This window comes from Panthera uncia, chromosome E1 (assembly GCF_023721935.1).
Source record: "Panthera uncia isolate 11264 chromosome E1, Puncia_PCG_1.0, whole genome shotgun sequence".
Classification (NCBI taxonomy): Eukaryota; Metazoa; Chordata; class Mammalia; order Carnivora; family Felidae; genus Panthera; species Panthera uncia.
Window position 1 is genome coordinate 48,618,377 of NC_064814.1, and position 14,427 is coordinate 48,632,803.

Here is a 14,427-nt window from a genome sequence, read left to right on the forward strand (position 1 = left end):
TGCCCTCCGGGGACGTTCGTCGGAGGGCCTTCTGCCAACCCGTCCTCGCAGCTCGCAGTCGGGGCAGCGAACAGCGAGGGCCAGGACGAGGGTGCTGCGCCACCTCCCCTGGCGGCGGCCTCGGGGCCCAGAGCGCTAAGGCGGCGCGCGGGGTGCTGGCGCCCGCTCTCCACGGACGCCGAGAGGCCGGGCCCGGCATTGCGCGGCGCCGGGCTCCCCGCCCCGCCTCGGTCCGCTCGGCCACCTCTGAGAGCCACAAAATGGAGGCGGGAGGGAAAAGCGATGGCGAAAGCGCCGGGGCGCACGGGCCGCATTCCGCCGGCTGTCAGGGAGCTTCCTGCCCCGCGCCGGGCTCTCTCGGGCGCCCAGCCCCTCGCCCTCCGCGTCTCGGCCCACTTCCCGGCCACTCCCCGTCCCCTGTCTGAAGCCACCTCGCCAGCACCCGCACCCCGACGCCGCGCCCCTCCCCCGGCCCCCGGCGGCCGCAGCCCCCACCCCCGGGCTAGATCCCCGGAGCGGCGTCCGGCCCGCCGAGGTCACGTGGGGCGCGTCGGCCAATCGGCGCGCGGCGGCGGGTCCAGCCCAGCTCCGCCCGGCCGCTGTTGGGCAGTGGGACGCGGCGGGCGCGGAGAACGCGGCGGAGCGAGCGAGCCGGCGGGCGGGTGAGCGAGGTAGGGCTCCGGGCCGTCGCAGAGGGTCGCCGGGTGGGCGGGGAGGGGGACGGCGCCCGCCCGCAGCTGCATCCCTCCGGCCCGCCACGCCTCCGCGGCGCTGCCCGACCTCCTCTTTCCCCTTAGGACAAGGCCATGGACAGCAAGATCCAGCGGGTTCGCGACGCGTTCGCGTCCGGCCGGTCGCGCCCCCTGAGGTTCCGGCTGCAGCAGCTCGAGGCCCTGCGCAGGATGGTGCAGGAGCGCGAGAAGGACATCCTGGAGGCCATCGCCGCCGACCTGTGCAAGGTACGCGCCCCGCGGGCGGAGCCAGGACAGCCGTCTACCTCTGGGGAACCGCATTCCACCCGAGCTTTTGCTGCCTTTTTTTTTTTTTTTTTAATTTATTTTTGATTATGCAAGCACTGTGGGAGTATTGTCTCCAGCAGTCGTGATAAGGCAAATTTCCATGGACTTTCCCGATCTTCTTACCTTGCAGATACAGAGAAATAAAGACACATGTGTCTTCTGGCTTCTGTTGCTCTTTTGTGAATTACCTTTTATATTTTTGCCTGTTTTTCTGTTGCATTTATGGTTCTTTGCTTTATTATTTGTACGAATCTTTTGTATAGTGTGGATTTTGCTAATTTGTCAGCTTAGTACATTGTTTGTTTTTCCTCGGGTCTATTTGCTTTTGTCTTTTTACGATTTCTTTCGTAGACAGAGGTTTTTCGGCTGTCGTTGTTGCACTGAAATTTTCCTCCTTGACTTTGTGTTAGGCCAGTGTTCCTCAAACTCCGGTGTCTTGATGAATCACTTGGGGATCTTGTTAAAATGTAAGTTATGGTTCAGCGTGTCTTGGAGGGCACCTGAGAGTCTAACAGGCTCCCAGGTGATACCATGCTTCCTGTTTGGGAACTACCCTTTTTTAAAATTTTACTGTTTTTTAATTGCAGTTTAGTTGGTATACAATATATTAGTTTGGGGTACAACACAGGTGCACAGTACAGCTTATTTCATTTAGCATAATATTCTCTAGGTCCATCCATATTGTCACAAATGGGAAGATTTCATGTTTGTTTTTTTTGTTTTTTTTTTTTATGGCTGAGTAGCACTCCATAATAAATACATATGTGTGTGTGTGTGTGTATGCCACATTTCCTTTATCCATTCATCTATCAGACACTTAGGTCACTTTCATGATGTGGCTGTTGTAACTAATGCTGTGAACACAGGCATGCGCAGATCTTTTTGAGTTCGTGTTTTCATTTTCTTCGGCTAAATACCCAGAAGTGGAATTCCTGGATTTTGTGGTATTTCTGTTTTTAATAGCAGACACACCCTAAGATTAGTTCATAAATCTCTGTCATGTTTGGCCCAGGCGCTTTCCAGACTGCTACCTCTGTGCTGGGTCTCAGAGGGAGTGAGTTTGCATGCAGGCAGTGTAAGAGCTGAGTCCCCTGTAGCCCTGCGGTTGTTAACTAAGCCCGTCCCAGTTAAGTCCCGCTGATCTTTAAAGCCCGAGTTCTAGAGGCCCCTCTTGCTGGTGCAGGTTCCCAGGGCGAGGACACCTGATGTGCAGCTTGAAGCCCTCCCTTTTCAGGGAGGATCTCCATACCTGTGATATCCTTGCTGTTTGTGGGGCCCCGTGCCAGGGTGTGGGTTCCATCTGGACCGCATCTCTGCCCCTCCTACCCCTCTCCGTGTTGCTTTTTTCTTTAGGACTTTAGCTGTGGACGACGTGTCCTGTGGGTCCTTAGGTCATTCTCAGACAGTTACTGTATGTGCACTTGTAGCCAGGGAGTGTCCATGGGAGGAGTTAGACCTCAGGATCCTCCTCTGCCATCTTCAACGGGAAGACCCGGAACCACTCTTTGAGTTGCAAGGTTTGGAGTAGCCTTTAGGGTGCAGATATATCAGTCTATATTTTCTAATACTGTTTTCATTTTGTTTTTGAAACATTTCAATTCATTTTGAATTCTAGGGGCAGCCAGACCACGCTCTGGCTCTGTGGGTCTCTCTCACTTCCCCCAAAGATCTTAACCCCCAAAGATTATTTTGAGGGGTAGTAACATCAGGAGTAGCAGTAACAACAGTAACTATATAAAATTTCCTTTCTTGGACTTTTGACAGAGAGAGGAGGCTGTGATAGCAAATGAACAAGGTGACATAATTAAGATTTCAAAAAGGATCAATCAGTCTTTCTGTAAGCATGAGATACTTACGTATGTATATACGTAGGAGTACTGAAGACATATACAGAAGTTCCTTGCCCTTGAGGGATTTCAATTTGGTAGACAGAACAAACACAGATACGATGTGAGTACGGGTATAAATCAGTGTCCAAGGGTGTAATACCAAGATATACATCAGGAGCATAATTGGTTTATGAAGGTTGATCAAGGCAGGCTAATATTGATCATGGAAATGTTTCTGAACGAGACAGTGTTTAATCCTGACTTTAAAAGGCTTGGATCAGTAAAGCAGGATTTAAAGGGATTGAATATATTCGTGAGGGAGTTAGCAAATCCTCAGACCCTGAAGGTTACGAAAGGGATCTGAATGGCAAACCAGCTAGTCTGATAATGCCGTTTGTCACAGCAGGTGTATCTGGCCTAGCTCTTCACGGCCGGGTGTGTCGTGCTCGGGCAAGATTAACTGTGATCCTCTTATAACAGAGTGAACTCAATGCATACAGTCAGGAGGTCATTACCGTTCTTGGAGAACTTGATCTCGTGCTGGAGAATCTTCCTGAATGGGTCGCTGCTAAGCCAGCTAAGAAGAATCTGTTCACCATGCTGGATGAGGCCTACATTCACTCCGAGCCCCTGGGAGTCGTACTGATTATCGGAGCCTGGAACTACCCTTTCGTTCTCACCATTCAGCCTCTGATAGGAGCCATTGCGGCAGGTCTGGCGTCAGTTTCTCTCTTCATGACCTTGGGGATGGGCTCATCCTCTCACGTGGGTTGTAAATTAAGGATAGTGTCCAATTGAATACACGTGTTTGCCTTGGTGGTTTGCCTTTGTTTACACCAGCAGTGAACCGAGAATTAGAAGATATTATCATGTATTTCTTAGCAAGTTGCAAACAGTTTCTTAAAGTGAAATTACAACTCTCAAGGTGGGAGAGCAGGCAGGTCCCGTGAGGTGGAACGAGCCCTGGGCTGTTTGGGATTGGGTATTATTGGGTTTCTCTGGGCTGAGATGAGCCATATTGTACAAAAGGATTTTATTATTTTTAAGACTTAAAAAATAAATTTTTTTTTAAATGTTTATTTACTTTTGAGAGAGAGACAGACACAGAATGCGAGAGGTGGCGGGGCAGAGAGAGGGAGACAGAATCTGAAACAGGCTCCAGGCTCTGAGCTGTCAGCACAGAGCCTAATGTGGGGCTCGAACTCACGAACCATGAGATCGTGACCTGAGCCAAAGTCGACGCTTAACTGACTGAGCCACCCAGGTGCCCTGAAGGAATTTTTTTTTTTTAATTTTTTTTAAACATTTATTTATTTTTGAGACAGAGAGAGCATGAACGGGGGAGGGTCAGAGAGAGAGGGAGACACAGAATCCGAAACAGGCTCCAGGCTCTGAGCTGTCGGCACAGAGCCCGACGCGGGGCTCGAACTCACGGACCGCGAGATGGTGACCTGAGCCAAAGTCGGCCGCCTAACCGACTGAGCCACCCAGGTGCCCCAGGAATTTTTTTTTTTAAGTAATCTCTACACCCAACTTGGGGCTCAGGCTCACAACCCCAAGATCAAGAGTCGCACACTCTATCGACTGAGCCAGCCAGGCACCCTTTTGTTATTATTTTTTAAATGGGCTCCAGAGATTTGCATGGTGACTGTTTTTTGTTTTGTTTTGTTTTGTTTTGTTTTGTTTCATTTCTTAATACCTGGAAAGTGAACCTGTGAGGTTCTAAAGTCATGAGTTGACGGGCCCATGAGTTTGGAGTTAGCCATCCATATTCCAGTGGTTTCAGTTGCCGGCCGTGGCCTCGGATGAACCATCGGATTCAGTCTGATCAGTTTCCTCCTTCAGATATGGGCCCCGGAAGTATTGCTGGCTTGAGTATACAGCAAATGCCAAGAGGTTGCTTTCTCACTTCAGCTGGATCCGGAGTGACAGCTTTAATTGATGAGGCCTGTTTGCCCAATAATTCCAAGGCAAACAGGAAAGTCTAGTCGTGAGAGGGGGAGGAAACGGAGAGAAGAGCTGAAGCAGTCGGGGAGGATGGTGGAGCCCGTGAAGGGAATGAGAACCAAGGAGTTTGCATCTGAGGAAGTCAGACAAGTTCTGATACTCACTGAGGAACAGCAGATTTGGAGGCCAACTGGAGCACCTAGCCTGGATCCCCCTCCCCGCCTCCCACGGGCACCGTTTTCATAGGTATTAAGGTTACTCGGGTATTAAATGGCACTGTCCTGCTTTTTTTTGCCTTGTTTAGGAAATGCTGTCATTATCAAGCCTTCTGAACTATGTGAAAAAACAGCCACGATCTTGGCCCAACTCCTGCCACAGTATTTAGACCAGGTAACGTTGTCTTCACCCACCTTCAATGTGTCTGCTCGCGGAGGGGGGTGGGTTGCACATCGGATCTTCCTGCTGGCACGTGTCATGGATGCCTGTCGACGTGGAATCACTGTGGAGAGGAGCCCTCGTCCAGCTTCCACGGAAAGGCAGCTTCAAAATGTCAGAGCTGCAGGGCCACCTGGGGGGCTCAGTCTGTTAAACCTTTGACTCTTGATTTCTGCTCAGGTCGATTTCGAGGTTCGTGGGTTCGAGCTCTGCACCAAGCTCTGTGCTGGGTGTGGAGGCTGCTTGGGATTCTCTCTCTCCCCCTCTCCCTCTCTCAAAATAAATACATCTAAACGTTAAAAAAATTAAAAACTTTTTTTTTGGTTAAAAATTATTTATTTATTTAAGAAAAACATTTTTAAAAAATGTTTATTCATTTTTGAGAGACAGGGACAGAGCACCAGCAGGGGAGGGGCAGAGAGAGAGAGAGGGAGACACAGAATCCGAAGCAGGCTTAGAACCTGACTCCGGGCTCAAACTCAAGGGCTGTAGGATCACGACCTGAGCTGGAGTCGGACGCTTAACCAACTGAGCCACCCAGGCGCCCCACCACCTTTAAAAGGAAGAAAAGAATTATTTGTTTTGAGAGTAAGCCAGCACAGGCAGGGGGAGGGGCAGAGAGAGAGGGAGAGAGAGAATCCCAAGCAGGCTCTGTGCTGCCACTGCAGAGCCTGACGCAGGGCTCGAACTCACAAACCGTGAGATCGTGACCTGAGCTGAAATCAAGAGTCGGACGCTTAACCAACTGAGCCCCCCAGGCGCCCCCACAAGCCACCTTTCGTTTTAGGGCCGTATCTCAGAATCCTTTGAGTATGTGAGTCCGTGTTCCTTCCTTGCCGTCCGTTCTCTTGTCATTTCTCTCCCGGCTGCTGTTACGCCAGATACTCTCTTTCACAATAGCTCTTTTTTTTATTTATTTATTTATTTTAATTTTATGTATTTTTTTTTTTCAACTTTTTTTTTTTATTTATTTTTGGGACCGAGAGAGACAGAGCATGAACGGGGGAGGGGCAGAGAGAGAGGGAGACACAGAATCGGAAACAGGCTCCAGGCTCCGAGCCGTCAGCCCGGAGCCCGACGCGGGGCTCGAACTCATGGACCGCGAGACCGTGACCTGGCTGAAGTCGGACGCTTAACCGACTGCGCCACCCAGGCGCCCCAATCACAGTAGCTCTTAATAACAGCACAGTGCACGTAAGGGCTCGGTCCAAAGCTGTGTGACTTCTCCCCGGTAACAAGTGAGGAAACTGAGGCTCAGAGATGTTCAGCAGGTTGCCCCAAGTCACACGAGCTAGTGAGTGACGGAGCCTGGGTTCGGTCCGGATCTGACCTCAAAAGCGAGTGCTCTCACCCACCGCTGCTCCGCACGCCCCTCATTCAGCAGACCTTTACTTGGTTCCTGCCACGGGCTAAGCCCTGCACTGTTGGTCGGGCGAGAACGTTCAGGTTAAGACATTCAGCCGGGGCCCGTCCTGCGGTCTCTGACGGCAGACTCTTCACCAAAATCTTGAGCCTGCACAGCCCACATCTCATGCATTTCCCTGGTCGAATCCAACTGTTTGGATCCAACTGCTCTCGTTGGCGTCTACCCTGCTGAGCTCAGGTGGAAAACAGTGGACTCTCTGGTCAGTTCCACCGCAGGTTGATGGTTCTCAGATGCCAGCGGACTGTGTTCTCCACTCGTCCTCTGTCCGTTCCCTCGTCTGTCCTCACAGGGGGCGGTCTCCGAAGGCGACAGGTTTATGCTGAAGGAATTGCTCGTCCGAGGATAGGGTTAACGTACCCACACAAGTGCTTGCGTTTCTCCTTCTTGAAGGACCTGTATGTCGTTATCAGTGGTGGCGTGGAGGAAACCACAGAGCTGCTGAAGCAGCGATTTGACCACATCCTCTATACGGGAAGCACGGCGGTGGGAAAAATCGTCATGGAGGCCGCCGCCAAGCATCTGACCCCTGTGACTCTTGAACTAGGAGGGAAGAGTCCGTGTTACGTGGACAGAGACTGTGACCTGGACGTCGCCTGCAGGTGAGGCTGTCTGGTTCCCCGGGGGGTTCCCGACAACCTGACGGGTTGATGGTTCTTCTTGGCACTGAGACCCTGGGCCCCCCAGCTCTGAGAGACATCATGAGCCTACAGCGGTTGACGTCCTCAAGGGCACTGGGACTTGTTCCCAAGCTGACTCTGGTGCCACTGCCAGAAGAGCAGCGTTTCTGGACGTCGCGTGGTTGTCCTTAGGAGTTAGGAAAAAAGTTTTGTCTGGCTGTGGCAGGAGATTTAACTGTTTTGCTGGCAGATGATCCAGGAAGTAGATGAAGTCTCGTGTGTACCTAATAAAATCCTTAAATTCCCAAAAGAAAGGTTGTTGACTCTTTAACAAGTCCCTTTGTTGACAAACTCAGGATTACTCAGACTCCCATTTTAGTTTTAACAGAGTAACATCTTGCAGGGGCGCCTGGGTGGCTCAGTCGGTTAAGCGTCTGACTCTGGATTTTGCCTCAGGTCACGGTCTCACGGTCGTGGGATCGCGCCCCATGCAGGGCTCTGCGCTGACAGCATAGAGCCTGCTTGGGATTCTTTCTCCCCCTCTGTCTCTGCCCTCTCTCCCACTTGGGCGTGTTCTCTCTCTCTCTCTCTCTCTCTCTCTCTCTAATAGAGAAAAAAGGAATACCATCTTGTCAGGCTGGGAACCAGAAAACAAAAGGTTGCAGATTCGCTCTGCTAAATCAGGTTCATCTACCAGGAAGCACCCAGACCTACAACAGACTGCGTGTTTGGGGTGGTGTGGCTCTTTTCTCCCCTTCAGAGATGGGCGAGGACGGTTTGTAGGCAATCAGGCCGCGTCCAGGTTGGCTTTGTAAATAGAAGTCTCCTTGCCAGAACGTGAGGCCCCCAGTGAAGGTTTTGATCCGTGTCTGGGCACAGCTTTCCAAAGTGGGGAGGGGGCTCCACAGAGATGCGGGTGTCTTGGAGGCTGGCTGTTGTCCTGCCTGTACCGGAACATCTTGCCACCGCATTTAGAGCCACAACCAGAAGTGGAGTCTGTGTGGAACTCCTGTCATCCCTGATGTCCCGTTGGCTGAAGTGGGAGAAAAGGAGGGTATGGGGGGGCTTTCTTTTCTGGAAGCAGGCCGTGGCGTCACTGCTCGTAAAGTGCTGTTTCCCATGAGCTGGCACGAGAATTCCCTTCCTCCGTAGAATGTTCTGTGTCAGTTGGAAAATGCATTCTAAGTTCCAACCAACTGATTTAGAGATGAGTTTTACAACATTTTCATTCTCTAAATTTTTGTTAATGTTAATTTATTTTTGAGAGAGAGACAGAGTGAGAGCAGGGGAGGGACAGAGAGAGAGAGGGAGACGCAGAATCCGAAGCAGGCTCCAGGCTCCGAGCTGTCAGCACAGAGCCCGATGCGGGGCTCGAACTCACAAACCGCGAGATCATGACCTGAGCCGAAGTCAGATGCTCAACCGACTGAGCCACCCAGGCGCCCCAGCATTTTGATTCTTTATAAAGAGTATTAAGTAAATCTGTGAGTGCATGCTAGTTGCAAAATACTCAAACAATACAAAAGTGTGTCAAATGCATAGTAGGCTGGATTTTATGGATGTTCTGGTTTCCCCACCTCCCCCCAGGCGCATAGCGTGGGGGAAGTACATGAACTGTGGTCAGACCTGCATTGCTCCTGACTACGTTCTCTGCGAACCATCCCTCCAGAATCAAATTGTGCAGAAGATTAAGGAAACCGTGAAGGTTTGTGTTTTAACACATCTGATCTCATTGGTTCCGTTAAGATAATGGAGTCAAATCAGCTCTTTGCAGGCAGCACCCCTGTTTCCCCTCCCCCCCAGGAAAATTCCAGTAGCACATGTGGCTGCATTCATTTGTGGGCTTATGAAAAACGCCCCTTGCACCTTCCACAGAAGGGTCTGCTAGTAGCCAGGTTAAGTTGGCATTTAACCCACATCAACTGGCTAGTTTTGTTGACGAAACCACGGGTTAGCTGTGGCACGTGCTTTGAAAAAAAGAGTAAATAACTGTGTTTCGTGGTTTTGAGAGAATGTTGCCAGTTCTTTGAAGGGCACCCAGAGGTCCTTCGGCATATTGGCCATTGCTGATTAAGGTTATCCGTTCTTGTGCGTGAGGGGGCGTAGGAAGACCAGTAGTTTAGAGGGGATAGTTTATCCAGTACCTGTTGGTAGAATACTCTTGACTTGGTTATCAGTCTTTCGGGGTGTTGAAACTCAAGCTCTCTGTAGAGGGAATCAGGGAATGCTGTATGGTAGTGATCTGAGCTAAGCATCAGAGAAATGTAGGATTTGGATTGGAAGCAAGGCTTGGGGTGACCGAGCTCACTCGTCGGAAGGGGTCGTTAAGCCCCCTGAGTGGAAGAAATTATTGGGACAGTCATTGTTCGCTCAACAGACGCTAACTGAGCACTGGAAGGAAGGATCAGGAACACTGAAGGGTAACACACACGATCAGACAATGGAAAGCGTATATGCCGGGAAGTTTAGAAGAAGAATGGTGATCCAGGCACGAGGGGTGGAAGGTGTCGATGGGGGAATTGGATGTGAGAGCTAGGACTGGAGATGGGGCCAGACAAGGAGAACATGGAATGTGGGGCGGCAGCGTGGGGTTCAGGATACCTATGGCACAGAAAGCCCTTGGAGGTTGAAGACGTGCTTAGCTGAGGGTGGAAATGAACTCGGTTTCAGAGGAATAAGAAAGATCTCCCCTCTGCCTGCCTTGCGGGCTTTGTATTCTTAAGCGGTTCGTAACTGAGGTTCACCAGGGAGCCGTTTAATTAACGAAAAGTTTCTGCTCCTCACCTTGCAAAGACTGTGACTCAGTTGGTCTGGGGTCTCGTCGACGTGACCCTCAGGTACAGCCAGCATTGACAGCATCATTGGTGGCTCCGGAGTTGGGGCACAGGAACTGGCACCAGCAGGCTGCCACCCAGGCTTGAGGGCATTTGGTTGGAGGGTGGGTGAACGCTTGTTGTGATTGGAGAGCACATCGAGAGCGTTCACAAAGCCTCGAAGTGATGTGGCAATTCAGTAATTTTGTGTTTGTTTTACGTAATTGGTGCCAATCATATGATTTCGTTTTCCTGGCACCTGTGACTGCTGGCAATACCAGTCCAGAGAAGATATAAAATAGTGCAGTAGCAGAAAGTTCAGCAAACTTTTTTCCGTGAAGGGCTAAATAGTAAATATTTTAGGCTTTGCAGCAGGCCACGGGTTTCTGTTACAATAAGCAGGAGGAGGGCGGCCACAGTCGCATTGTAAACGAATGGGTGGCCCTGACTCAGAGCCAGACCTCCCCCTACACCCACATTCATCCCCCGGGACAGCCCCCCGGGGGTCTGCGAGGGATCACCATGAAGCCCCAAAACTATGGAGAGTCCTAGGTCTGTGCACGTGTCCTTGACCTGCCAGAAAGCTTAGGCACTATTACTTGAGGGAGGAGGGTGAGGATATCAGATCAGGCCCCCCAGATCAGTTTTGGGGGCATGAGCGGGTTTTATAGTTATTAAGGAAATTGACACATGGGTCTTTTGTGGCAATTAAATGCTGTTGTTTTCAATAGGAATTTTATGGAGAAAATATAAAAGAATCCCCTGATTACGAAAGGATCATCAATCTTCGCCATTTTAAGAGGATACAGAGTTTGCTTGAAGGACAAAAGATAGCCTTTGGTGGCGAGACCGACGAGGCCACACGCTATATAGGTAATGGAAATTCACCTTTTGCTGTGGGGACGTGCAGTTTGATGGCTTTTATTGACGCTCTTTACCCATACTAAATAAGCCCTTAGATACATAACACTTAATCAAAGATTATAGACTGTGGTCTGGTATACTGCTTCCTAACCCATTTCAAGAGGGTTTTACGTCTTTATAAATAACACCACCTGTGATGCACTGGCTTTTTGCCTCTACACGTTTCATCTGTTTTTTTGTTGGTTTGTTTTCCTCCTACAACCTGTAACCTAACAACCCTGAGAAGCAAAATAGAACTCCGTGTGATTATTTCTGGATTCTGGCTGGGAAAACAACAGCACAAAGTAGGAAATCACTTAACTGCAATTTTACAAGTAACCAGTCACGGTTCGCTTCCAGAAATAATGTGTTGAATTGCTTTCTTTTGGCTAAGATCAAGTGCAGAAATAATGTGTTGATCTGTTGTGCTGGACCTTATTACTTGTGTACTCTGTTTTTGTGTTCTTTTATTCTTTGCCATGAATATGTCTTGTTGAATTTTATTTTTAATTTATTTTTAATGTTTATTTTTGAGAAATTCAGAGCACAAGTGGGGGAGGGGCAGAGACAGAGGGAGACACAGAATCCGAAGCAGGCTCCCGTCTCTGAGCTGTCAGCGCAGAGCCCGATGCAGGACTCGAACTCATGAACTGCGAGATCGTGACCTGCGCTGAAGTCGGACGCTTAACCGACTGAGCCACCCAGGCACCCCATTGCTATCGAATTTTAAACATGTTGCTCTAAGATAACATAAGATGTTGGGGATTACGGAGATACTTACTTGGCAAAAAAAAAAAAAAAAGCTGCCCCAAATAGCTTTACTTATCCCTTCTTAGTAGGTCGGATGCTGCACGTCACCAGAAAACCCTAAAACCTTAAAGGACTTAAAACAATAAGGAAAAGTACATTCTCTGGTCATGAGCCATCCCAAGGCACTTCTGGCCTGTTCATTTGGTGGCCCAGTAATGGCCTCAAAACCCCCAATTCTTTCGTCTTTCTGTTCTCCCATCAGCCATTGCTTTTGCCCACTCCCAGGCCAATCAGTGGCAGGAGGAAAGGTCTATTGTGATTCGCTCAACCAGTTAGGAACCACCCCCTGACCTGGCGTCGGGGTCACCTTACCTGAGCACATGGGTATGTGGAGAGTATAGATACCCAAACCGAAACGGTTCTCTGAGCCCGGGCAGCAGCGGGCAGTGGATTTGGGGTAGCCGCATAGGTCCCCCCGGAAGGTGCTGGCAGCAGCCATCTTCTGCCGCATCGCCAGGGTATCCTGGCAGGAAATTAGGGGGAAGCGAAGAGAGCAAGCTTGTCATTGTCGAGTGTCTTCCCTTTTCATTGGTGACCCAGCTTGTTTACAGCGTCTTTTGGAGCACTGCTCGTTGGGGACTGACCTCGTGTGGACGCCCGGACACTCTGCAAAGCTTCGTCAGCATCCATGTTGCCCTCCCTCCTTGCGTCCCTTCCCCACAGCGGATAGAACACTGAACTAAGGGAGCCTTGGCCATTTTAAATACATTCTCCTAACCTCTCTAACGGAGTTGAAATAAGGTCAACGAGATCATATGTGTGAAAGCACTTGAATTAAGAAGCGGTGTTGATTTGATCCACAGAGGGGCTGTCTACACTCCCAAAAAGACCTGTCCACAGAAAGGTGGAAACATAACCTCCTGGTACATAGGAATATGGCTATGAACAGGGTTAAGTATGAATATACTCAGGTGTGTGGATCTTTCTCTCGGTTTGCATGGGGATCCCCTGATGCACACGCTCGGAGACACATGCACGGTTCATCCACATGCGTCCTCGGGACTCTTTCCTCAATAGCTAATACTTGGGCAGGAATGGGAAGGGGATGGATAGGTGACCCAGCAAAACAGAGGATGAGAGTTTGGCATTCCTGTCTTCTACTTTAGGATTTCATTTTGCTTATTTCTTTTCTCAGCACCAACGATCCTTACCGACGTCGATCCCGAAACCAAGGTGATGCAGGAAGAAATTTTCGGACCAATTCTTCCAATAGTGCCTGTGCGGAATGCCGATGAAGCCATAAAGTTCATAAACAACCGTGAAAAGCCTCTGGCCTTCTACATCTTTTCTCACAACGAGAAGGTAAACTTTGCGGAGAGCGGCTCCCTGGCAGAAGCCGCCACCGCAGGCCGTGTCCCTTCTTTGCCACAAAGCAACGACGGTTTCCAGCAGAGTTCCACCAAGTGAGGCTGTAGTCGCAGCTTGCCGTCTTGGGTAATGAGGCTCTGGGGTTGTTGCTGTAACCTTTCCTATACTCTCTGGGGTTCAGCAGGAGTCTTCAGGGTTGTGTCACAAGTTCTTTGACTCGCAAACATCTCCCCTGGAATTGGAAGACTTGCGTGTTCTGCCGTTAACCCACAGCGCTTTCCTGTGTAAGAGCTTTGTCTCTCACCCCGATGGCATTTGCAGCCACTGAAGTGGGCCATGTGGCACCACGATCTCTGGCGCGGCCGTGGAAATGGTTGCAAAACCTCACACTTCCGTCTTTCCAGCGGTATCCCTTTGTTGTTTGAGCGATGCAACCATACCAGCCCAGGGAGCGCGTCATACTGTAGCCAGGGCAGGCACTGGGCAGCCGCTTTGCTGCGGGGCCTGTTCGTTTGCATCGGAAGGGGACTGGCTCTTGCAGAGGGACAGTGGCTTCAAGGTGGGCAAGTAGGTTCGAGCCCTCTGGAGAAGAGGGAAATCTAGAAAGGGGAGATGGGGATCGGTCAAGGTCTGAGGAGTTCACAGACCACACGTTTTCAGGAGAGCCTCTCATGGCAGCTTCTAGAGCCTACTTACTGTGCCGCGGAGATGAAGCTTTGTGAAGTGAGATCAGATGCATGGGGCTCAATACAAAATGGGTTATTGACGACGGTCATGACGTTTTAAAGGACCGTAGATAACGTGGATAGGAACCTTGAAGCAGAAAGTCTGCCGGTCAGGGTGCAGGTCAGTGAGGTGCTCTTCCCACAATGGGATTGTGCTGACCACAGGCCTTTGTGACATTCATTCTAGAACTCTCAAGCGCTTGTTGGTGAGTTTCACCTAGGCAGCGAGGCGAAATTTCCCAGTCAGGTGTCATCATGCCTGTTCTGGTCTCAGGCCAACCATTTCTTCAAAACTAGAATGTCAGCTCTTTGCAGTTCCCAAAAACTGAACGGCATCTATTAATTGTATGCCATGATTTAGAACAGAGATAGGGAAATCTTACCAATGTTTAACAACCAGATATGTAGTCTGAACGGTCCTTTCTTTTTTTTCATTTTTTAAAAAAAATTATTTATTTATTTATTTATTTTTTAAATTTAATTTAATTTAATTTTTTTAATTTTTTAATTTTTTATTTTTTTCAATATATGAAATTTATTGTCAAATTGGTTTCCATACGACACCCAGTGCTCATCCCAAAAGGTGCCGTCCCCA

The 14,427-nt window shown here is 49.8% G+C and overlaps 1 protein-coding gene across 4 annotated transcripts in view; it reads left to right on the forward strand.

Annotated features, from left to right (window-relative positions):
• The first annotated feature begins 581 nt into the window (after positions 1-581).
• ALDH3A2 (aldehyde dehydrogenase 3 family member A2) overlaps positions 582-14,427 on the forward strand; it is a 23,142-nt gene continuing 9,296 nt past the window's right edge. For 3 of the 4 annotated variants that reach the window (XM_049638071.1, XM_049638073.1, XM_049638074.1), the window contains exons 1-8: positions 582-671; positions 798-959; positions 3,329-3,560; positions 5,100-5,185; positions 7,047-7,255; positions 8,861-8,978; positions 10,818-10,959; positions 12,935-13,101. In XM_049638071.1, the coding sequence (XP_049494028.1) occupies positions 807-959; positions 3,329-3,560; positions 5,100-5,185; positions 7,047-7,255; positions 8,861-8,978; positions 10,818-10,959; positions 12,935-13,101 (1,107 nt within the window). In that variant the 5' untranslated portion in view covers positions 582-671; positions 798-806. The remainder of the gene's footprint in view (positions 672-797; positions 960-3,328; positions 3,561-5,099; positions 5,186-7,046; positions 7,256-8,860; positions 8,979-10,817; positions 10,960-12,934; positions 13,102-14,427) is intronic. The other variant, XM_049638072.1, reaches the window with a different exon arrangement.